Source organism: Hemicordylus capensis, chromosome 1 (assembly GCF_027244095.1).
Source record: "Hemicordylus capensis ecotype Gifberg chromosome 1, rHemCap1.1.pri, whole genome shotgun sequence".
Taxonomy (NCBI): domain Eukaryota; kingdom Metazoa; phylum Chordata; class Lepidosauria; order Squamata; family Cordylidae; genus Hemicordylus; species Hemicordylus capensis.
In genome coordinates, this window is record NC_069657.1 from 449,690,309 (window position 1) to 449,714,022 (window position 23,714).

Consider the following 23,714-nt stretch of genomic DNA (forward strand, 5'->3'; position numbering starts at 1 on the left):
CTTCCTTAAGGTGAACCTCCCCCTGTTGGGCTACCCCAAGCTGGAGTTTGAGCCGGGCGAGTGATTACCGTGGGTTGCCCCATGGTTGGTCACCTGCCTGGCTCGACCTCTGTGCTTATCCCTCCCCTCCCCCCTTCCACCTCTAGCTGAGCTGACGTGACAGATGCTGAGCCATGCCAGCCAGTCGCAGCGTGTAGTGTGCCCACACAGAGATGCAGTTGTAGTAGTAGTTGTAGTGCTGCGACTGGCCAGATGTTTACAATGCCCATGCCCACCTAAAAAGAAACCCAATGCTGACCAGCACAGGCCCTTTATCTATCCACCTGTCAGCATTTGGGGACCTGGCGTGGGCACGGCACACCCCCCCAAAGTAGCACAGCCCATGGAGTACTAGACTTAGCGGCAGCGGCGGGTATACGTTCTAAAATGCAGTGTAGATATGTAAATACTGTATGTAAATAAACATGTAAATAATTTTTTCTTTAAAAACCCCATGTCAAAATCAAGCCTCAAAATTATGCAAAAGAAAGAAAAAAAGGTGACAAAGGGAGAACAAAATGATGAATGCCAAATGAATTGATTTTATTGAAAATGTTACCAGAAATCATGTGTGGGGGGCTTGGTTTACATGGAGAAAATGATTGGGTGATTTTTTCAAATGAAACGAATGAATTATTATCATCTTATGTTCATCTTGATTGTGGTCACTGTTGATGTTGGCTGATGGCAAAAAACCCAAAACCATCAGAATAGCAATGAACTGGCTGCCAACACAACATATTGATTGATAACTGTGCAGGGGGGGAATTGGGTCTGTGTGTGTGTGTGTGGTGCAGGCTCAGTCTGTCTCTTCCTGTTGTGTGTCTGTCTGTCTGTCTGTCTGTCTGTGTGAATGGATGCCTAGCACTGTCTCTGTGTGTGGATGCTTTCTGTGTGTAGTGTGGTGTGTGTCTGTCTACATGTTTTTTTTCCTCCCCCCCATGCCTCCCTCCATCCTTCCCCTCTCATCCTCTCCCCTTCCTCTTCACCACCTTCCATCCTCCCTCCCTTCCAGCCCACCACCGCCTCACCTGCCTCCAACCCCGGTCTGGCAGATGATGAGAGTCTGGTCTCTCCCACCGAAGCACACACGTGAGCACGTGTGTGCACAAATATGTGGCTGACCAACTCTGAGCCGGACCCTCCCCCCTTCAATCCCCTCTACATCCCTATCCCCCTCCCCTTTCCTCCCCCCTGCCTCCCTGCCTCCCTGCCTCCCTCCCCCCTCCTAGCTAGCAGCGCACACATACACACACAAAACACCTGTGGTGGCAAACACCACCAGCACACATGCACTCACACTGGTGCCACCACCTCTGCCTTGGGCCTCTGTGTCCTTGAGCAGATATGTGGTGGTGGACCAGAGAAGCATTTCTTTCCAGCAAGGCAAAAGGCATGCACTCACTGCACACACACACACACACACACACACACACACACACACACGAAGAGGTGAAAAGACGAGAAGAGGCAACTTCTAGAACCAGCAGCAGCAGGTGAGTGTCGTGTAATTGTGTTGCTTCCCAAGGCCACTGCCCATGCTCAATGCTCAGTCTGCTGAAACTAAAGAACTAGCTACAATCACCCTTCCTCACACGCAGCTCAGCTCAGCTCAGCTGCACAGCACACTGACTAACTAGACACTACAGCTGGTGGTAGAAAAAACAGAAGTCTAGATTCTAGAAGATGTCCTGGTGGATTTTAAACTTTCAAATCTGTGCTAGGATTGCCTCGCCGCCGCCTCCTCCTCCTCCTCCTGCCTGTAATCGTGCCCTCTCCCCTTGCAGTTGCGCCGTCGTGATGGGTTGGTGATGTGCGTGCGCCGTCTACTTAGCTCTCTCCTCCTCATGTTGGCTGGGCTTGCCAGGCACTGGCTGGCAGCAGCTGTTGGCTGTGTGCTAGGCTCAGGCTGTGGCACGCATGACTGGACTGGGAATGTTATTGTAGCGGCAACACTGGTTGTGGTGGTAGCAGTAGTAGCTGTTGCTGTTGCTGGGCTGGTGGCTGCTGGCCTGTGCTGACTCTGCGCACTTGGTCTGGTCTGGTAATTTGGATGCAGATGTAGGGTGTGTGTGCATCATCCATGGGGAGCAGCAGAGCAGAGCAGAGCAGGTTGGCTGGCTTCTGTCTGTCGGGCCTAGTCAGTGGCAGGCACTGAGTGAGGCGGTGGTTTCTTTGGGCGTCACATCACCCATCATGCAGAGCGGCAGGTCTGCTGCTCTGCTGCTCCGCCTCCTGCTTCTTCTCTGTGTGTGCTGCTCTTGTGCTTAGTGTGCTGCTCCGCTGCTGCTGCTGCTGTGCTGGCAGGCAGCACAGCAGTGGCCTTTTTGTTAGATCAGAGAGTGGGTGTTGTCTCTCTGAGTGTCCTCCTCTTACTTGCTTGGATAGGAGTGGTGGTAGTAGGTAGGCATTAAGATGGACTGACTAGGTGTTACGTGTTAGGGCGCCCAGAGAGAGGGGCCAAAAAGATGGGGTGGCAATTGTTGGGTTGCTCCTAGTATTATTGGTGAATTTCTGAAGAAAATTTTTTTTTCCATTGGCTAGAATGGGGGTTCGGGGCTGCCCCAGACCCGCCTCTGTGGGGTGGCAGCACCGCCAAAGTGGGTCCGGGGCCATGGCAAAAATGCCCTCAGTCCCTCCCAGCAATCCCCGTAGAGATAGGAGTGATGGTTCTGTTGTTTTTCTGAGGTGTTCTGAGTGAGTGTGGATTCTGTGATAGCAAATGAGAGTGGATTCATGGTGTCTCATTGGAAATCTCATGCTTCCCTAATGCTGCGAGTCTAATTCGAAGTGGCTTCGCTGGCCGGATACTCCAAAAGCTGGAAGTCCTGTCTTTAAAGGCCACTGGGGGATGCTACAGGTTCATTGGGATTGCAACACCCAAAGCCACTCCCCGCCCCTATTGCTGCATCAGCAGTGATACTGGGTGAGCAGGGAACGGAGTTGCTGACCTGGCCTGAGAGGCAGGCATGCGGGCCGCCATTTTTGTCCCCTGTAGCAGACGGACCAATCACCCTCCCGCCCATCTCTTGACTCAGTGTGGGATATTCTGGTCGCATTTGGGGGCCAAGTAGGAATTTGGGGGGCCTCCGCTGATTGGCTATGGTAGAGGCCTTTTTTCGCCTGCTTCTCACTGACTTTGTTAAGGTTGTCACTGAGTTATTTGGTCACTTTGCAGTTGAGTGCGAGTCAGGATAATTTAATTGCAATGGTGTTGGCCTGGAGGATCCTTATGCTGAGTGGGAATACAGAGGGAGGCTTGGTGATCTCCCGGCTCTTGAGCTGGATCTGCTGCCACTCAGATGCATGCCAGTGAACATGGCACAGTCCCCCGTGACCTAGCTTGAGGTGGGCTGGCATGCATCCCTTTGTCAGGGGTAACTTTGTGGTTGAGATAAGGTTCAGACTGGTTTGGAGCCCAATCAAAGCCCCGTCCTTTGTCTTCCTGTGGGCATACCTCCTATGAGATTGACCCACATAGGGGATACCCGCACTTTAGTGCAATTTCTAGTCGCAGGTTTTTAATTATTTAATAAAGCGTCCTTAATTAATACAGTGGCCCTAGTTTCTTCCAGCTATGCATGTCCTGTCATTATTTGGGTCTGGGTTCGCAAGTAGAATACCTGGTAACCAACTCTTGTTTGCTCGAGTTAAAGGGTCAGGTTTTTTTAACTGCCGCATCTTAGCCACTTCACATTAGATATATACCAGATATGAAAGGGTGGTGTACCCTAGTTGACGCATGCACACTTTCAGGCAGATTGGGCAGAAACATTAGAGGGGTTTTTTTCCACCAAGAGAATATCCAAGGCTTATGTTACAGTATGATGCTGAAAGAACTCCCTCTTTCTTAACAATATAAGCAGAACTGCGACATACGGAGTTTCCTCCACCATAGAAGCTCCCTCAGCAATTGAAGGGGAAATGTTCCTGTCTGTTGAAAACCTGCTGATTTTGTACCTGCATTGATTTGCACATCCCTAGTAAATGCCTCTACGCTATATCACTCCTGCCCTGTTTTTCTTTGTTGTTATTACATGCTGAGTAAATTCCTCTTTGTTGTTCCACTGTGCCTGTGAATTCTTTCTCCTGTCTGCTTCCTTACTCTCTTACTCATATTTAGTTGGTTTTCCTTTGAAATGAGCCCTCAGAGCACCTAAGTAAAGCTGATTACTTATCACTGATTCTCAAGCAGTCCCAGCTGTGATCTGCCTTTGCCATTCAGTTCAGTGGAACTAGCTTAAGCTGCCTTTTTCTCTGCTGCCTTGGGATTGGCTGGCCCCTGCAACTCTGCCAATCTTGGACTCTCTATAAAAATAGCTCTTTCCCTTGCCCCAGGATGCTCTCTTGTTGTCAGTTGTTGCAAACCCATTTATCCAGAGATGCTGGTTCTGTCTTGAGTAAGTAAGTAGCCTTTTCTCCTATTTAACTTGAGGGGGTGGTGAGCAATGGCTCCACCTGAAGGAAGGAACAATCTGACTTGCAGACTTTCTAGCTCTAGACTTTTCCAGGTTTAGAGCTGCACCAAAGGGGAAACTCCAGGGTGGTAGCTTTGCCTCTTAAAGCAGTGGTGTGATGAAGAAGACAAGGGGCACGTAGCTTTCGGTATCTCATCTACATATCTTTTAGAAGCTGTGAAGAGTACAGTTAAATTCCAGACTTATATATTGCAGAAGGTAAAGCAAGCAAGACATTTTGCAGCCATTGGTTAATGTAAGAATTCTCTCTTCAAAGGGGCCAGAAGGGAAATGCACTAAAGCAAAGGTGGGGGAACTACTGCAGTGGCTACTAGGTCGGCTGGAACTGGAAATAGATGTGACAATGCCCCTCTGCATGAGTTCAGGGTGAATTCTATCACACTGATCCATCTACCTAGGATTTTAGAGCACATTTGGATTTGAGTTATGGATGCGTTTTGTGTGAAATGATTGTCCAACTTGTTGGGGAGTAGTCTACTCTATAGACCAACTTTGTAAGGGTACTTCTGGTCAAATTAACCTAAACAATGGTGCAAACCAGAAGGCAATTTGTATGGATATTGCAAAATCCAACCTTAAGGATTTCTCCAGAATTAAACCAGGTGTGTTTTCTCCATGTGAATGAAGTAAGCTCAGATTTAGCAGAAAGTGTTGTATAGGTGTGTGATACTAGTATTGTCCAAGATACTAAAATGGGTTGCAGCAACACCCCTGGAGACACTTCTGTTGTTGAAATGCAACTCTCTAGATTCTCAACACCAAAGTTGATAGTGATCCCTGTGGATTTGTGGATAAAATTGACTGTACCAAACAAGCTAATTTTAGGGCCAAGTTTCAGTGAGACAGTCATTTCAGACTTGGCAATGCTTTTCAGATTGATTTCAGACTTGCTCTTAGGACACATTTCAACAGAGAACCGCAAAGGAAATATTAATGTCAACAATGATCCAGTAAAATATTTAGGTAATCATTGTTTTCTATTTACTTGGGCATTAGAGAAAAGCTGCAAAATATTTTTTGGAAATTAAGGAGGCAATTTCAGGGTCTCAGGGTTGTATGTTGTTTCTAATTTCTTTAATAGTGGCAACCCACCCAATGTAAAAGATCGTGACAGAAGACCAGGAAAACATATTAAAGCAATAATATATGACCAGAATAACCCTTCATCAGAATAACACTTCATCCTCCCCTTCTTGATTGGGGCCTCAAAGGCCAAGTAAAAGTATGGGTGCTTGGAGGGCAAAATGGAAGTGAGCACAATTTTGACCAAAAAAATGTCAATTCCTTCCTACTCTTTAGTTACCAATCAGGCTGCCAAAGATCATGTCACAACCCCTGGAGAGTGGCTGCCCGTCAAAGTAGACAATACTCATCTACTTGGACCAAAATTTTGACAGTGTACAAGGCAGCTTTATGTGTATACCACAAATTAGTAGATAGTCAGGAATTCTAAAATATAAACTTCTCTACCATATATTCCTCCTGGCCTTTCTCTCTCTCTTCTTCTTCTTCTTCTTTTTCTTGTTTTTAGGTGTGCAGAGTAAATTCCTCTTAGTTGTTTCTCCTCTGTGCTTCCTTACTCATTTAGTTCCACCTAAGTAAAACTGATTACTTAGCACTGATTAGCAAACAATCGCAACAGTCCCAGCTGTGATCTGCCTTCTCCATTCAGTTCAACAGAATTAGGTTCACCTGCCTTTTTGTCTTCTGTCAGGAGCTGGCCCCTGCAACTTTGCCAGTGTTCAACTCCCTATAAAAAGAGCTCTTTCTACCTTTTGTTAGAAGTGAGTACAAGGTCATTGTCTGGGGAATCTTGTTCTGCTTTGAGCAAGTAAGTAATTTTTCTTTTCTTTTTAATTTGGAGGAGTGATGTGCAATGGTACTATCTCAGGGCTGCTCAGCTTTGGTCCTCCTGTAGATGTTGGCATAATATCTAGCTATTGGTCACTTTGGCTGCAGATTATGAGAGCCGTTCTCCAATAACAGCTGAGGGCCAAAGATGAACAGGCCTCTTCTGCCTGATGAATGAGGCAATCTGACTTGTAGAGTTGTCAGCTGCAGGTATTTTTTCCCCAGGTTTAGAGTTGCACCAGAGGGAAAAATCCAGGGTGATAGAGTCTCCTCTTCAAACAGTGATAAAAAGGTGTCCTTGGTTTCCTCTTTTCTACATAGCTATTAAAAGTCTATAGGAATCTGCTGAGTTCTGGACCTAGTTCTTTTCTTTTCTTTTCTTTTATGAGATATACTCTTCTGCAGCCACTGATTAATTCAGGTAAAATCTCTCTCTCTGCAAAGGGGTAGAAATGGGGTGTGTGTGTGGTGGGGGAGGAATGGAAAAGAAACTATAATAAAAGTGGGGGAATTACTGTGGTGAGTTGTTGGGAAGCCTGGAGTTGGAGAAGCTTTTAAGAGTTCACGCTGATCTGTCTATGAAGGAATTTGGAGTACATTTGGGCTTGAGAATGGCAGGGTTGTTGAGAAATACTCTCAGAATTTCACTCCTGGGGTGGGGAGAAATATCTTATCTATATGGTGGAGTTAGATGACTTCCACCATATAGTTACATGCTATTGCCAAAGGTGCACCTAGGTAATTTTGCAGCCTGGACCTAAAGGACTCGGTAGGCCCCCCTACCCAGCAAATTAAGCATCATCTTGCTCTGCCAGGTGACCACACCACCTGGGACAGACTAAAGAGGATTTAGGGGCCCCCAGGGGCTGTGGAGGCCCTGGACTTTGGCCCCAAAGTCCAGGGGTAAGAGCACCTCTGTCTGTTGCTACTAGTACTATGGATATTTATATATTGCTATTCAACCCAACTTCTCAAAGTGGTTTACATGGAAAAATAAATAATACATACTGGTGAAACTCGGAAAATTAGAATATCGTGCAAAAGTCCATTAATTTTAGTAATGCAAATTAAAAGGTGAAACTGATATATGACACAGACGCATTACATGCAAAGCGAGATAAGTCAAGCCTTAATTTGTTATAATTGTGATGATCATGGCGTAGAGCTCATGAAAACCCCAAATCAACAATCCCAGAAAATCAGAATATTACATGGAACCAAGAAGACAAGGATTGTATACATTGTACTGTGCTTGATTGGCCAGCAAACTCGCCTGACATGAACCCCATAGAGAATCTATGGGGCATTGCCAAGAGAAGGATGAGAGACATGAGACCAAACAATGCAGAAGAGCTGAAGGCTGCTATTGAAGCATCCTGGTCTTCCATAACACCTCATCAGTGCCACAGGCTGATAGCATCCATGCCATGCCGCATTGAGGCAGTAATTGCTGCAAAAGGGGCCCAAACCAAGTACTGAATACATATGCATGCTTATACTTTTCAGAGGTCCGATATTGTTCTATTCTACAATCCTTGTCTTCTTGGTTCCATGTAATATTCTAATTTTCTGAGATTGTGGATTTGGGGTTTTCATGAGCTGTACGCCATGATCATCACAATTATAACAAATTAAGGCTTGACTTATCTCACTTTGCATGTAATGCGGCTGTCTCATATATCAGTTTCACCTTTTAATTTGCATTACTGAAATTAATGGACTTTTGCACGATATTCTAATTTTCCGAGTTTCCCCTGTAAAGGACAAAGGGCTCACGACCTAAAAAGGAACACAAGCCAGACCAGCAACAGCCACTGGAAGGATACTGTGCTTGAGTTCCATAGGGCCAGTTGCTTCCTGCCCCCAACAGTTAAATATAAGAGAATTGCCACTTTAAAAGGTGGCTCAGTTAACAGGGGTGGGAGAATGCTACATCTCCCACCTCAAGAAATAAATTTTTCTTAGCAGATCTTCCTCCATGCAATTTCGTTCCCTATAACCATCATAGGGTTTGGGATTTTTTTTTAAGAAAGCAAGTAAAATCTTGGCTTTTTACCCAGGCTTTTAAATGAGTGTTTTGTTTGAACATAAGAAAATAAGAACAGCCCTGCTGGATCAGGCCCAAGGCCCATCTAGTCCAGCATCCTGTTTTGCACAGTGGCCCACCAGATGCCGCTGGAAGCCACAGACAGGAGTTGAGGGCATGCCCTCTCTCCTGCTGTTACTCCCCCACAACTGGTACTCAGAGGCATCCTGCCTTTGAGGCTGGAGGTGGCCTATAGCCCTCCGATTAGTAGCCATTGATAGACCTCTCCTCCATGAAGTTATCCAAACCCCTCTTAAAGCCATCCAGTGTGTTGGCTGTCACCACATCTTGTGGCAGAGAATTCCACAAGTGAATCAGTAAACTGGTTTGGGCCCATTTGGGGGCTGCTGGACACATTAAAATAAGTTTTTTAAAAGGCAGATTTACTACCACTGAGCATCTTGGGGGTGCTGCTGTGCCCACGGGTGTCTGTGTGTCTCAAGGTGGTCTCTGGTGGTCTCCCTCCTCCCCTTGGTCTCTTACAGACCATTTTGGCCCTCTGTGCAGCCATTTTAGAGGTCACCACACATGTGCATGAGCCATTTATATGGCCAGGTCAAGAATGCATGCTGGTAGGCTCCAAAGGGGCCACTGTGATGAGGGAGAAGGCCAGAACAGGCCGAACAGGCCCATAGAAGGAGGGAGGGGTCATGTCCAGAAACCCCCATATGACAGCACCCACCCATCCACCCCGAAGACTCCAGTAAGCTTAATCTTTTTAAAAATGTTTAGAACACTGAGCCAGCCCGTAGGGGTTCAGTTTGAGGTCAAGCCCAACTGGGCCTTGTCCAGCTCAAGGGCGAGCCCTCAAGATACAGCTAGTTCGTCATCTAACTGGGCCACCTCAAGCCAGTTCACACATCCTTATCTCCAGTGGCTGTTGCTGGTATCTGCCTTATGGGGTTTTTTTTTTTTTAGATTGTGAGCCCTTTGGGGACAGGGGAGTATCTTATATATGTATTTTTCTATGTAAACTGCTTTGAGAACTTTAGTTGAAGAAAAGCATATAAATTAGGGGTGTGCAATTCGGGATTTTGGGTGATTCGGCTCGGACCCGAACCGAATCACCCCTGTTCTGTTTTGTGCCCGAATCTGGGTCACCCGAATCACCCTTGATTCGGTTCGGATTCGGATTTAATCCGAATCCGAATCCGAATCGATTCGGGGGGGTAAAAAGGGGCCCAGGGGCAAACTTTTGGGGTGGGGTGGTAGTGCCTAATGGGTAGAGTCTACCACCCCAATTTCAGGGGGATTGGGCAAAATCCTGATTTTTGGTGAATTTTTAAAGTTTTAGTGACTTTGTGGCAGTTCGGGGGCATAGCATGGGATCTGGGCAAAAGGAGTGGGGTGGGGTGGTAGTGCCTAATGGGTGCAGGCTACCACCCCAATTTCAGGGGGATTGGGCAAAGGGCTGATTTTTGGTAAATTTCTGAAAATTTCATGTCTTTGGGGCATATTGGGGCATATTGGGGCAGAAAGTGGGGCCTGGGGCAGAAGAGTGGGGTGGGGTGGTAGTGCCTAATGGGTGGAGGCTACCACCCATCCCCAATTTAAGAGTGATTGGGCAGAGGGGTGAATTATGGTGAATTTATTTGTATGAGGTTTGTCTTCATAAGGTGAAGTGTGCTAAATTGATTACTTCCTCATATTATCCATAGTAAAGGAAAGTGTGAAAAAGTGAAAGTGGGGTCATGAGAGTTGCTTAATTGAAAAATAGCTCATTTGCTATGATAGAATGAGAATTCACACCTCAGAAGTTTTTTCTGAGGTGTGAATTCTCATTCTATCATAGCAAATGAGCTATTTTTCAATTAAACAACTCTCATGACCCCACTTTCACTTTTTCACACTTTCCTTTACTATGAATAATATGAGGAAGTAATCAATTTAGCACACTTCACCTTATGAAGACAAACCTCATACAAATAAATTCACAAAAATTCACCCCCTGCCCAATCACTCTTAAATTGGGGATGGGTGGTAGCCTCCAGCCATTAGGCACTATCTACCAGCCCACCCCACTCCTTTGGGGCAGATCCACTTTCTGCCCCCAATCTGCCCCAAAGACACCCAAAGTTCAAAAATTCTCAAAAAATCAGCCCTCGGCCCAATCCCCCTGAAATTGGGGTGGTAGCCTCCACCCATTAGGCACTACCACCCCACCCCACTATTTTGGGGCAGATTCTGCCCCCAAACTGCCCCAAAGTCACTAAAACTTCAAAAATTCTAAAAAAATCAGCCCTTTGTCCAAACCCCCTGAAATTGGGGTGGTAGCCTCCACCCTTTAGGCACTACCACCCCACCCCTCTCTTCTGCCCCAGGCCCCACTTTCTGCCCCAATATGCCCCAATCTGCCCCAAAGACATGAAATTTTCAGAAATTTACCAAAAATCAGCCCTTTGCCCAATCCCCCTGAAATTGGGGTGGTAGCCTGCACCCATTAGCACTACCACGCCACCCCACTCCTTTTGCCCAGATCCCATGCTATGCCCCCGAACTGCCCCAAAGTCACTAAAACTTTAAAAAATCGCCAAAAATCAACCGTGAACCGAATCACCCGAATTTTTCATGCCCAAAATTCGGGTGATTCGGCTCGTGCCCAAAAAATATTGGGGGACATCAGGGGTGATTCGGTTCAGCCCCGAATCACCCGAAATTGTTCATTTCGGGCACAGATCATTCTGTGCCCGAAATTTTTTGCACATCCCTAATATAAATATCCATAGTATATTGATAAATGATCTTTACCAGGGAATCGACAAAGGGAGTGTGACTCTGCTGGTTCGTCTGGATCTTTTGGCGGCGTTCGATACCATCGACCATGGTATCCTTCTGGATCGCCTGGGGGAGTTGGGGATAGGGGGCACTGCTTTGCAGTGGTTCCATTCCTATCTCTCGGGTAGATTCCAGATGGTGGAGCTTGGTGACAGTTGCTCCTCAAACCAGGATCTGTTATATGGAGTCTCTCAGGGCTCCATTCTGTCACCAATGTTTTTTAACATTTACATGAAAGCGCTGGGTGAGTTCATCAGAAGGTTTGGTGCTGGGTGTTATCAGTATGCTGATGACACCCAAATCTACTTCTCCTTTTCATCATCAGGAAATGGCACTCGTTCTCTAAAATGCCTGCCTACAGGCAATAATGGGCTGGATGAGGGATAACAAATTGAAGCTGAATCCAAGCCAGACAGAAGTGCTCATTGTGGGCGCTCAGAATCTGAGGGGTGAGTTAGATGTTCCTGTGCTAGATGGGGTTACACTCCCCCAGAAGGAGCAGGTGCGCAGCTTGGGAGTACTCCTGGACCCAGGCCTCACCCTGGTATCTCAGGTGGAGGCCATGGCCAGGAGTGCTTTCTATCAGCTTCGGCTGATTCGACAGCTGTGCCTATTCCTTGAAGAAGATGACCTCAAAACAGTGGTGCATCAGCTGGTAACTTCCCAGCTTGACTATTGCAATGCACTCTACGTGGGGTTGCCTTTGTACATAGTCCGGAAACTTCAGTTGGTTCAGATTGGGATCTGGGGCAACCCGGAGAGACCATATGATGCCTGTTTTGAAACAGTTACACTGGATGCCGATGTGTTTCCGGGCAAAATACAAAGTACTGGTTATTACCTTTAAAGCCTTGAATGTCTTGTGTCTGAGATATCTTAGAGAGCGCCTTCTTTTACATGATCCCCACCACACGTTAAGGTCATCTGGAGAGGTCCGTCTCCAGTTCGTTTGGTGGCAACTCAGAGGCAGGCCTTCTCTGTAGCTGCTCCTGGGCTGTGGCATGCACTCCCAGCAGAAATTCGTAATCTTAATTCTTTACTAGCCTTCAAGAGAGCCCTTAAAACCCATCTGTTTGGCCTGGCCTTTCAGGGTTTTTGAATAGTTTTAACTGTTTTAATGTAAACCTGGTTTTCAAGGTTTTAATTGTTTTGATAGTTTAATTGTTTTTAAGATGTTTTTAAATTTGTGTTTATATTTGTGTTTCTGTTTTAATTGTTTTTAATGACTTCTGTTTTTTAATTGTAAACCGCCCTGAGCCAGCTCAGAAGGGAGGTATAAAAATTGAATTAATAATAATAATAATAATAATAATAATAATAATAATAAATAGTAGTAGTAGTAGAGAGCAATTTCTAGTGCCCTTGTTAAAAAGGTTAGGTGATGGGACTGTGTAAGCTGAGCAAATCTGTAGGTTATTTTCAGATTAGAATCATAAGAACAGCCCTACTAGATTGGGCCCAAGGCCTACCTAGTCCAGCATCCTGTTTCGCACAACCAGATGCCTCTGAGACGACTACAGGCAAGAGGGGAGGATAGATCCTCTCTCTTGCTGTTGCTCCCCTGAAACTGGTCACATAATTTTGGGCATAAACATCTCATTGGCATAAACATCGCAGTAAGGAAAAAGGGCTGGAAAATTGCAGAAATGCCACATTGGCATAAATGTCACAGTTACAGGGGGACACCATGCATTTTTTCCTGTTGTGTTGAATTCTTAAACTTTTACTACAGTTGGATCCTGAATTCTAGCGTAAATGCTGCAGGCGGCAATAAACAACTTTTTAATAATGTACCTGCTGTGGCTTTTCTACCCCAAATTACAGGATTTAGAGGCATCTTGCCTCCTGAGGCTGGAGGTGCCTAGGCCATGTTAGTAGCCATTGTCTTCCATGAATTTGTCCAAGCCCCTTTTAAAGCCATCCAAGCTAGTAGCCATCACCACATCCTGTGGCAGAGAATTCCATAGATAAAGCACTGTGTAAAAAAGTACTTCTGTCAGTCTTAAACTTCCTGGCCACTAGTTTCATGGGATGACCCTTGTTTCTAGCGTAGAGTGGGGTGGGGAGAAAACCTTCTCTTGCCTCCATGCATAATATTATACACACCTATCATGTCTCCCCATATTCACATCTTTTCCAAACTAAAGAGCCCCAGGAGCCTTGCCTCATAATCTTGGTTGCCCTCTTCTGCACCTTTCCCAGTTCTACAACGTTCTTCTTAAGATACGGTGACCAGAACTGTACATAGTACTCCAAATGTGGCCACACCATTGATTTGTATAAGGGCATTTTTATTTTCAACCCCCTTCCTAATGATCTATAGAATGGAATTTGCCTTTTTTTAAAATGCTGCCATGCACTGAGTTGACACTTTGTCCATCACAACCCCAAGATCTATCTCCTGGCCAGTCACTGACAGCTCAGATCCCATCAGTGTATAAATAAATTCTAAAAAGTATAATGATATCTGCAAATTGGGCCACCTCTCTGCTTACCCCAGCTTCTAGATCATTTATGAACAGGTTAAAGAGCACTGTTCCCAGTACCGATCCCTGGGGGACTCCACTTCCTAACCACTCTATAAACTGCCCATTTATTCCCACAGTTTCCTGTTCCTTCACCACTTACCAATCCACATACGAACCTATCCCCTTTATCCCATGACTGCTAAGTTTTCTCAAGAGTCTTTGGTGAGGAACTTTGTCAAAACCCTGTTGGAAGTCCAAGAATGTCAACCAGTTCAACTTTGTCCACATGCCTGTTGACAGTCTCAAATAACTCCAAAAGGTTAGTGAGGCAAGACATGCCCTTGCAGAACCCAAACTGGTTCTTCTTCACCAAGGCCTGTTCCATGTGTTTAACAACTTTGTCCCTAAGTACGCTTTCCATCAATTTCCCTGGCAACGAAGTTAAATTAACTGGCCTGTAATTTCCCAGATCCGCCCTGGATCCCCTTTTGAAAATTGGGAGTTACATTATCTACTTTCTAGTCCTCTGGTACAGAGCCTGACTGTAGGAACAAGTTACATATTTTTGCTAGGAGATCAGCAATTGCACATTGTAGTTCCTTCAGAACTCTTGAGTTCTGATAGTTATTCATTCAATACTCTTTGCAATACAATGGAAAGCACTCCCCCTGCTAGCATTCTGCTGTTTAGAATATATAGAGCTTGTTTACTTGAAAGCTTGGTCTTGCCTGTGGTGGTTGGCTAACTAAAGGTTTAGAGCTCTATCCTCCAAGGAAATTACAGTAGTGGTGTAGGACTTGCCTTCTCCTCATGCTGGGTTTCTCTTTTGTGATAAAGGGTACCACATGTGTGCCTCCCTGCTAAACTTTATGCAAAACTCCTTCATCGGTTAGCAAACCCCTATTTGCAAAGCTCTGGGTAGCAAAACTCCCCTGGTGTGAGCCTAGTCTTCTCAAGAGCTGCTACCAAACAGTACCTCCTGAGGAATTTGACCCCTCTCACAAGCTGTGTGACTCACCTCTAGCTAATCCCCACCCACTGTCTCCCTTAGCTAAACTGAAATGGCCCTGTCAAAAACAAATCACTAACCAATCAGAAATCAAACTCTAGAAAAAGTTAGCCCTAACAAACTCATATTGTGCTTTCCCCTTTGCTTTCTTGTTCATTTTTACCTATTTGCCTACATTCTTAAGAAAGAAAACCAGTTTGTTGCCTCCCCTGCTCTGAGCCTTGTCCTCTCAAGAGCAGCTTCCAACCTGTACCTCCTCAGGATCCTTCCATTACTAACTGAGTGGTTCATGTTAGCTGTAAAAAAACAACAAGAATGAGGGGAGGAGGAGAAGGTTTGAGGTCCATACCTAGAAGTAGTGTGAAAATCAACTGAACTGATTTTACCGTGGAAAGAACAGGCTTTTATTTTAGAATGCATACTTTTTTGAACAAAACACTGTAACAGAAGATTTGGCTTTGCTTCTTAGAGCATATAAGCTTTCTATGAAATATTCCAGTGATCAGTGTTTGCATGCAATGAACTCTGGGAGCAAACAATCTTTTGGAGGGAAAATAGAGGAAGCATACCTAAACTTGTTCTAGAAGGCAGAGGTTCTAAAATTCAGAGGTCAAAAAAACCTTTGATATTTGGCTGTCCCAGGCTGCCTAAGGCAAGCCAGACAATAAGTTCATAGATATAAGAACCGAGGGGCTTGCTGGTTCACAGATTGCATTTGTGGATATTGCACTACACCAGATTGGGTTGGAGATGGGGTGTATAAAGAATAATACAATTGTTACTACTTGCATTATCTTGACCTTTGTTTTTTCAGTTCACAACCACTACATGTCTCACCAACGATCTAGAAGAGGAACCCTATCAGAAACTTGCGAATCTTACAACTGCATGGTCTTCGGAGCAATCTCCCCCATGCTTATGGAACATATGAAACAGAAGGCAGTTGCATGGTCCCACCAACTTTAGAGGTGCAGCCAGAGGCCATAGAGTCCGCTTTGCCAGAGTTCAAGCACTCTACTGTGCTAAGTGTTCCACCCGAAGCGAAAGTCATTCAATACCATCTCTGTACCACTCATGCATTCCAGAGCTCCATTGCTCTCTGCCTCCAGTACCGAAAGCCAACATGGCAGTGACGGAGGCCCAATAATGCACTATACATCTGCAAGTGCAAGCAATGCTGTATTCCTTGGACACCAAAGTGGCCAGATTTTGCCCACAAGTGAAAATGCATCTGCAGCTGAGCTAGGCTTGGAATACTACATCAATAGAGCAATTGAGCATGATCTGAAAAGGTCACTCTGCCCAGTTGTCCATTTCACCATTGATGTCAGGGCCACTGGGCCAAACACAGGCTATATGTTTATCATGGCACACTGGGCTGCAGACTGTGATGGAGTTCTGCACAGGTGCCGGGCAATGATGGCTATGTGTGAGGTTGAGCAGAGTAACTTGACTGAAATCCTGTCCCACAAACTAAGAGAGGTGAAGGACAAATGGCTCCGTCCCCTGCAGCTGGAGGTGGGGTATGTGACTACAGCCACAAAGGGAGTGGAAATGGTAGTGGCAGGTGCTTGTCTCGGATGCATTTTTTCCCCCACCCACTACATATACCTGCTGTTGAAAGGAGTGATGGAAAAGGTGAAAAATGAAGACGTCCACATAGGACAGCTTTTCCAAGCCCTATGCAAAATCAGCATTCATTTTGAGCAATCCCCAGGGGCTCACGACCGCCTACTAGAAATGCAGTTGCTGTGTGGTCTCCCCCAGGAACTTCTAAAAGAGAAGATGCCAACGCCATCAAATAACCTCTTTCTCTTGATGCACTTTCTACTTGCCCGGCAGAATGCATTCAGTGCTTATCTGATGGAGAACCCTGAACTCAACCTGACGTGTCAGCAATGGAGGCTGCTGCACCATCTAACCTGCCTCCTGAAGCCATGTGAAGATACCATCACTACAATCAGGAGGGAACATGCTAACCTAGGCCAAGTCCTTCATGAGCTCTGGTTGCTTGAGAGCACGATAAAAGGATGCTTCCAGCAGCTGCAGGAAGAGGCCGATGCTGCTGCTGCTGCTGCTGTTACTCTCTTTGCAACTGAGCTGCTGCAATCTCTGGAAGGCCATAGTATTCTAGCTGTGGTAAGAGAAAACATTCTGTACCAGACAGCAACCTTGCTTCATCCATACTTCAGGGACCACATCTGCAAATATCTGAAGGGAGATGTGCATCTGCAAAGATGGCAATTGAAAAAGCAGTTGACACAACAGATTGAGAAGGAATACTTGAACTTCTCTAGTGCTTACGCAACTTCCTCTCTGACTGAGGTGGCAAGTCAAGAACTGGAATCCTACCTGCAGGACAACATAGACCTTGCTCTCTCACATATGGATCCCTTGGTCTACTGGAACACAAGGAAGCACATGTGGCCATTTCTTTCTACAGTGGCATTCCAGTATTTCTCCTGCCCTCCTGCCCCTGTCTTTTTGGATGAAGTACTTGCTATTGAAGAATGTATTATATCTGGAAGATTTCAGGAGAGCATTGCAGTCAACACTATGAACAGAGACTGGATTTCTGAAGGAATCAGGGTCTCCAATACTAGCACAGACACTGGAAGCCAACCCATGGCCTGAGGAGAAAAAGATGCCACCCTTCTTTGCAGAAGTTGATGTCTGGTAACCATTCACAAAGTGTTGGGTTCATGGAAGAACATGACCCAATACGACACTGGCATTATTGAGACTTTGCAACACATAATGCTAAAAACTTTGGCCATCTTGCATTGCTGCATCTTCTAAAAAATTCTTTGCATGAAACAGAATTGGGTTATTGTATTAAGATTCATGCCACACCCCCTTTTGAAGATGTAAGGGTGATTGACAGATGAAAAACTTGTGCTGTGTTTAATCAACTGTTTGGAATGGATATGGTCTACTTTAATAAAGGTTACTGCAATATTAATAGGTTTTCATGTCTGGAGTATTCATAAGATAATATCCCATTGGTTCTGTGAGGAACTTAGCATAGCATGTAGGTTTCTTCCTTCTCTGCCCTCATATCCTCACAACAAACCTGTGAGGGAGGTTTGTTTGGTCTACAATCACCCAGTGAGCTTTATGGCTGATCAGGAATTGGAAACTGGGACTTCTTAGTCCAGCTGTGTAACCTCTACACCACAATGACTTTCGAAAAGGGAAGATTAACTTTAGCTTGGGAATAATAAGTTTTCAGTGTACAATTTGTAGGGACACCTCAATGGCATAGTTTGTGGTGATGTCATCCACACCAATTCAAGATGGTGGACAAACAAACATTTGAGGCTCAAGTGGGCTAACTTGTGAAACACTTAACTGATTTGAATCAAATTTGCTATATTTGTAGAGACACATAGGGATGCCCTAATGGTGTGGTGTGTGATGATATCCACTCCAATTCAAGATGGCAGCCACATGAACATTTGAGGGCAAGTGGGTTAATTTGTGGACTGTCTAATTGATTTCAACCAAATTAGGTATGATTGTAGTGAGTGACACACAGGGCACCTCAGTGGTGTCTTTTGTGATGAAGTCATCCACCCTGATTCAAAATGGCGGAACCCTAAACATCCCATCCAAATTAAATCAAAAAGGTTGCAGAGCAGCTTTTAAAGTGCCACCTGGGGAACAGCCGATGGGACCTGGGCAGTATCACGTTTGGCAAAAGCCATTGCTTAAAGTGTGAGGGTGCAAAGAATTCAGATAAAACAGAAGGGGACAGAGCAGAACTGCATAAAGAGCAGAAGGGAGCCTGTGCCAGCAGGTCAAAGAGTCATAAGAATAGCATACTTCAGGGGAGAGATTCAGTGTATAGGTGCTTATATGCCAATGCCAGAAGCCTCCGAGCCAAGGCAGGTAAGCTGGAGTACTTGGTTGCTAACACAGAAATAGATATAGTGGGCATAACAGAAACATGGTGGAACACTGAGAACCAGAGGGACACTGTTAACCCTGGATCTAACCTCTATAGAAAGGACAGGGAGGGGCGCCATGGAGGTGGAGTAGCACTGTATGTTAAAGAATGGATAGAACCTAACAAGCTAGAAAACCTAGGTGGACCAGAGTCCTCAACAGAAACCCTATTGGTGACAATCAAAGGCCTGAAAGGAAATGTGCTACTGGGGATGTGCTATATCCCTCTGGATCAAAACGTTGACAGTGACTGGGAGTTGCGGAAAGAAATCAGGGAGGCATCAAGGAGAATCTGAGGAGTAATAATGGGTGACTTCAATTACCCACCCATAGACTGGGTAAATTCACAGCTGGGTAATGAAAAAGAGGTCAGATTTCTAGATACACTGAATGACTGTGCCCTAGAAGAGTTGGTCTTGGAACCAACCAGAGAGAAAGCGAACTTGGACTTAATCCTTATTGGAGCCCAGGACCTTGTGTGTGATGTCCATTTCATTGATCCATTAGGGAACAGTGACCATAGTGCGATCAAATCCAGCATACATGTGGAAGTCTAACGCAGACACTTTGAAGTACAGAAGAGGAAACTTCTCTGAAATGAGGAGTATGGTGAAAGAAAGCTGAAACGGAAAATCAGGAGAGTCACTTTGCTCCAGAATGCATGGCGTTTACTCTTATGGTGTTTACTCAAAGCCACAATACTAGAAGCCCAGTTAGATTGTCAGAGGCGTATCTAGGTAAAATAGCGCCTAGGGCAAACACTGAAATTGCGCCCCCTGTCCAAGCATCTGACACCCATCTTTCAGATAACTTTACCGTAATATCAGCTGAAAAATACAAGTCAAGCTCGTTAATCTTTTAATATTTCAAAAACTATTTAGCAGTGGACGTAGCCAGACCAAAAAATGCTGGGAAACTACAAATTTCAGTATGCTGGGGCTCATGAAATACCCAAATACTATGTGGAGGTGTACTTGGAAAACTAAACAGAAGTGCCTGTCTAATTCTCTACTATGCATTGTAGCATCACCATTACATAAGTTTTAAAAATCAATGGAGAATTTGACTTTTCCCAGATACTCTGTAAATAATTAAAGGATATGCAGAGTAAACTGTGTCACTGCTTGGAATATATTCTAGTCTTACAGAAAGTCAGTTAAAATGAGAGAAAGAGAGCAAGAAACTCCCAGTGGGCCTTAATATTAACGGTTTCACACTGATTCAAAGACAAACTCACCATTAAGAGCCATATTAGCAAGACATCACAATTTACTCACTTATCAAAAGAAGCAAAGTAAGAGCAAATGAATACAATCCTAGCTCTTAAGCGTCAGCTCAGTATTCACAAGCCCTGATTCTCTGTACATAGTGCCAATCTGAATATGTGTACAGTGTCTTATATTATATTTTTATTATTATTATTTTTACCCGTAGCCCCTTTGGGGGGCTTCCTAAAGGCTGGGGGGTTTGCAAAGTTTCCCCCTCACCCCGCTGGCCTCTAGGGCCTCGTAGGGACCATTTGAGCATGTGCAGTGGCCGTTTTTAAAAATCTTTTTTTTAAAGGCCTATGAAAACATAATGGCCACCGCTAATGCTCAAATGGCCTCTGCAAAGCCTGGCATGACCTAGAGCCTCACAGAGGCCATTTGAGCATGCACAGTGGCCATTTTGGTTTTGGCAGCCATTTTTTTTTTTTTAAATAATTTTACAAAATGGCGCCCCCCTTCAAGTGGCGCCCGGGGCACATGCCCTGCCTGTCCTACCCCTAGATACGCCCCTGCAGATTGTATACCCAAAAGGGGGAAAGGTATCACTAAGTCCAGGAGGGTGCCAGCATGGCTAACAGGTAACTTCAAGGAAGCATAAAGGTGAAGAAGACTTCCTTCTGAAATTGTAAGGCCTGCTCAAATGAGAACAGAAAGGAACACAAACTGGCAAAAAAGGGGGGGGAGAAGCAAGGTGACAATAAGGGAGGCACAAAGAGAGTTTGAGGTACATTTAGCGAAAAGCATCTAGGGGAATATCAAAAACTTCTTTAAATACATCAGATGCAGGAAACCTGTCATGGAGGTATTTGGACCGTTAGACAATGAGGGAGTGAAAAGGGTTATTAAGGAGGATATGGAGGTTGCAAAGAAGCTAAATGAGTTATTTGCATCTGTCTTTACAGCAGAGAAAACTGAGCATGTACCTGTTCCTGAACCTGGCTTTTTGGGGATGGAGGCTAAAGAACTGAGTAAGATAGAAGTGACAAGAGATGATGTTCTAAACTAAATGGAAAAATTGAAAACAAGCCAATCACCAAGGCTGGATGGCATCCATCCAAGAGTCCTCAAAGAACACAAATGTGAAATTGCCAACCTCCTTGCTACAATATATCACTTATCCCTGTAATCGGGCTCTGTACCAGAGGACTGGAAAGTAGCCAAAATAACACCCATTTTCAGAAAGGGATCCAGGGGCGATCTGGGATATTACAGGCCAGTTAGCTTAACGTCTGTTCCAGGCAAATTGATGGAAAGCATCCTCAAGGATAAAATTGTAATGCCCATAGAAGAAGAGGCCCTGCTGGGACAGAACTAGCATGGCTTCTGCAAAGGGAAATATTGTCTCACGAACCTTTTGGAGTTGTTTGGGAGTGTCAGCAAGTGTGTGGATAAAGATGATCCTGTTGACATAGTATACCTGGACTTCAAAAAAGCTTTCAACAAAGTTTCCTCATCAAAGACTCCTGAGAAAACTTAGCAGTCATGGGATAAGGGGACAAGTACATGTGTGGATTGCTAACTGGTAGAAAGAAGGGAAACAGAGGTTAGGTATAAATGGAGAGTTTTCACAATGGAGGGAAGTAAGAAGTGGGGTCCCCCGGGGACCTGTACTGGTAGCTTTTTAATTTATTCATCAATGATCTAGAAGTAGGGGTAAGCAATAAGGTGGCCAGATTTGCAGATGATACCAAAGTCTTTCAGGTAGTGAAATCCAAAATGGATATTGAGGAGCTCCATAAGAATCTTACCAATCTGGATGAGCTGGTGACAAGATGGCAAATTCGGTTCAATATTGATAAGTGTAAAGTGATGCACATTGGGAAGAAAAACCCCAACTTCAAGTATAAGTTGATGGAATCTGAGCTGTCGGTGACTGACCGGGAGAGGGATCTTGGGGCTTGGTGGACAGCTCACTGAAAATGTCAACTCAATGTGTGGCAGCTGCAAAAAAGGCCAATCCATGCTAGGGATCATTAGGAAGGGGATTGAAAATAAAACGGCTAATATTATAATGCCCTTATACAAAACTGTGGTGTGGTCACACTTGGAGTACTGCGTACAATTCTGGAACTGGAAAAAGTGCAGAAGAGGGCAATCAAGATGATCAGGGGCCTAGGGCACCTTTCTTAAGAGATAAGGGTACAACACCTGGGGCTATTTTATTTAGAAAAAAGATGACTGCAGGGAGACATGATAGAGGTCTATAAAATCATGCAAGGTGTGGAGAAAGTGGATAGAGAAAATTCATCTCCCTCTCACATAATACTCCTAGTTCAGGACTCCCTTCCCTCTCATGAGTGGGGAGAGCGGGCGCTCTTCCCATTCACCACCACTGATCGTGAAACCCAGTCCATTGATTTACAGGGCACTCCAGTAACAGGTGAATGACACCACAATCCTGACCTTGTCTGAAGCTCAGGGTGAAAGGTTTTCTGATGGCCACTTTTCAATGGCTTGCATCTCTTTTGTCAGAGGCCATAGATTTAGTAGATGCTAATTCAGACTTTGTATAGTGGTGTATGATGGTGGCATTAGAAAAGAGGCTCCATGCACCCACACTTTGCCTTGATCAGAGATGCATGAGGCAAAAATTCTTTAGAGGCATCTCTAGGAAGTGAGTGGGGAGGCTGCACCTGCTGCATGTCTTCCTGGATCCATCCCTTTCCCAGCCCTAGGTCTACATGAAAGACCAAGGCAAAGTATGGGGGTGTCGATCCTCATTTCTAAAATCATCATATACCAGACTGTACAGAGGTTTCGCTGCTTACATTTATATTTAAACTGTTTTTAGATGTTTTAAATAGTTTAATAGTTTTAAACTGTTGGTTTGGTTTATATTGATTATTTGTAAATGATCGAGCTGTGGATTTTGTTCTGTCCTTGTGCACCACCCAGTGTCTTTTGGATGGGGTGGTATAAAAATGTAATAAATAATAATATATGGCACAGGATTTAAGATGCACACTTATCATGCAGTTTCCATTATTTTAGAGCATGAGTGAAGGAAAGCATCGTAACCTGAAGATTTTTCGATTACTGAATTTCTAGGCATTTACAAAAAAGAAAACCTGATTAGACACCATGGGAAGAGCTTACCAGTGTGGTTAAGTGGAGTCTTCCCATTCTTAGGCAGTATATCTTCTGATGTGAAACCTCTCTATTCAAAGGCCTTCTGCCAACATCTTATTGTCACCTTGCCATACATGCCTTCACAAATCCATTCACCACCCCATCCCCACTACCTCCCATAGCTTGTAATGATTCCTGTTACATTACCTCCCACTTGTGCTTCCTCATAAGCATTTGCCCTATCTTGGATTCTCTTCCACAACTGGTTGCCATCTTCTTGCATTCCCTCCCAAGTTCCTACACCAGTCATGCTGCAGCCATGGAAGTCATGGTGGGAGGAAGCACACTTCCCTGATGTCCCCATGAGAATTCTCCATGTCCCATGGGTGCTGCTTCCTGCAGAAGAGGTCCTTCCAGCACCAGGAATCTCATGAGCTACACCAGCGATGTCCATGGTGGAAGCAGCACCAGGAGCTTTCCCACACAGGGGCTTTATCCCGAATCTCCTCCAAAAGGGAGGGAGTATGTTTGCACTACAGCCAGATTCCTGCAGAGGTCAGTCTTTGGAAGCACCCCACACACAAATTGGGCTTTCTCTTCTGGTCTTCACCTCATCCTGATTTATGTCCCAGTTCTTAAAATCCTGTATTTTACTGGAGTTTGAGGGAGTAAACTGCAGCAAGGCACTGATCTAAGTCTTCACATTAACACGAGAAGAGCAAG

At 44.9% G+C, this 23,714-nt stretch overlaps 1 protein-coding gene across 4 annotated transcripts; it reads left to right on the plus strand.

Moving 5' to 3' along the window:
• Window positions 1-4,321: 4,321 nt before the first annotated feature.
• On the plus strand, window positions 4,322-17,668 carry LOC128323974 (zinc finger BED domain-containing protein 4-like). Of its 4 annotated transcripts, none has more exons than XM_053248001.1 (3): window positions 4,322-4,443; window positions 6,232-6,348; window positions 15,521-17,668. In XM_053248001.1, the coding sequence occupies exon 3, from the start codon at window positions 15,781-15,783 to the stop codon at window positions 17,338-17,340; it is 1,560 nt and encodes a 519-aa protein (XP_053103976.1). In that variant the 5' UTR covers window positions 4,322-4,443; window positions 6,232-6,348; window positions 15,521-15,780; the 3' UTR covers window positions 17,341-17,668. The 4 variants fall into 4 exon arrangements, with proteins under 4 accessions (XP_053103976.1, XP_053103985.1, XP_053103992.1 ...); XM_053248010.1 differs by having other exon boundaries at window positions 4,331-4,439; XM_053248017.1 differs by lacking the exon at window positions 6,232-6,348 and having other exon boundaries at window positions 4,337-4,443.
• The last annotated feature ends 6,046 nt before the right edge of the window (window positions 17,669-23,714 follow it).

Coding starts and splice junctions, on each gene's coding strand:
- LOC128323974 (XM_053248001.1), top strand. CDS start 15,781: ATGCATTCCAGAGCTCCATTGCTCTCTGCCTCCAGTACCGAAAGCCAA.